Raw genomic sequence first — 308 nt, forward strand, 5'->3', positions numbered from 1 at the left:
GGGGGTTTCCTGGCGTTTTTGGGGTGGTGGCCATGCCGGCTGCCTGGTCCGTCTCTTCCCAAGCTGAGCAGGAGCTGTGTTTGTATTGTGAATAAAAATAGAGTAGCGCAAAACCCGGCGGTGGCTTCTGCTTCTCCTTGGAGGAGCTGCGAATCCCAGCTCTTCCCGTGCGGAAAACCAGAGGGTTTTGGGGTCACCTTGGGGGGTGGGGTGTCCAACAAAACATCTCCCCCCCCCATCCTGGGGAAATCCTTCTGCCTTCACTGGATCCAGGAGGATCTGCCCCGAGGGCAGCCCCCCCCCCCCCC

The 308-nt window shown here is 60.4% G+C and overlaps 1 protein-coding gene across 1 annotated transcript in view; it reads left to right on the forward strand.

Annotated features, from left to right (window-relative positions):
* LOC104169254 (zinc finger protein 436-like) overlaps window positions 1-205 on the forward strand; it is a gene marked incomplete at both ends in the record, with an annotated part of 2,758 nt that extends 2,553 nt beyond the window's left edge. The window contains one exon of the mRNA XM_009710141.1: window positions 144-205. Coding sequence (XP_009708443.1) covers window positions 144-205 — 62 coding nt within the window. The remainder of the gene's footprint in view (window positions 1-143) is intronic.
* Between the last annotated feature and the right edge of the window lie 103 nt (window positions 206-308).

Source organism: Cariama cristata, unplaced genomic scaffold (assembly GCF_000690535.1).
Source record: "Cariama cristata isolate BGI_N322 unplaced genomic scaffold, ASM69053v1 scaffold26810, whole genome shotgun sequence".
In the NCBI taxonomy this organism is placed as follows: domain Eukaryota; kingdom Metazoa; phylum Chordata; class Aves; order Cariamiformes; family Cariamidae; genus Cariama; species Cariama cristata.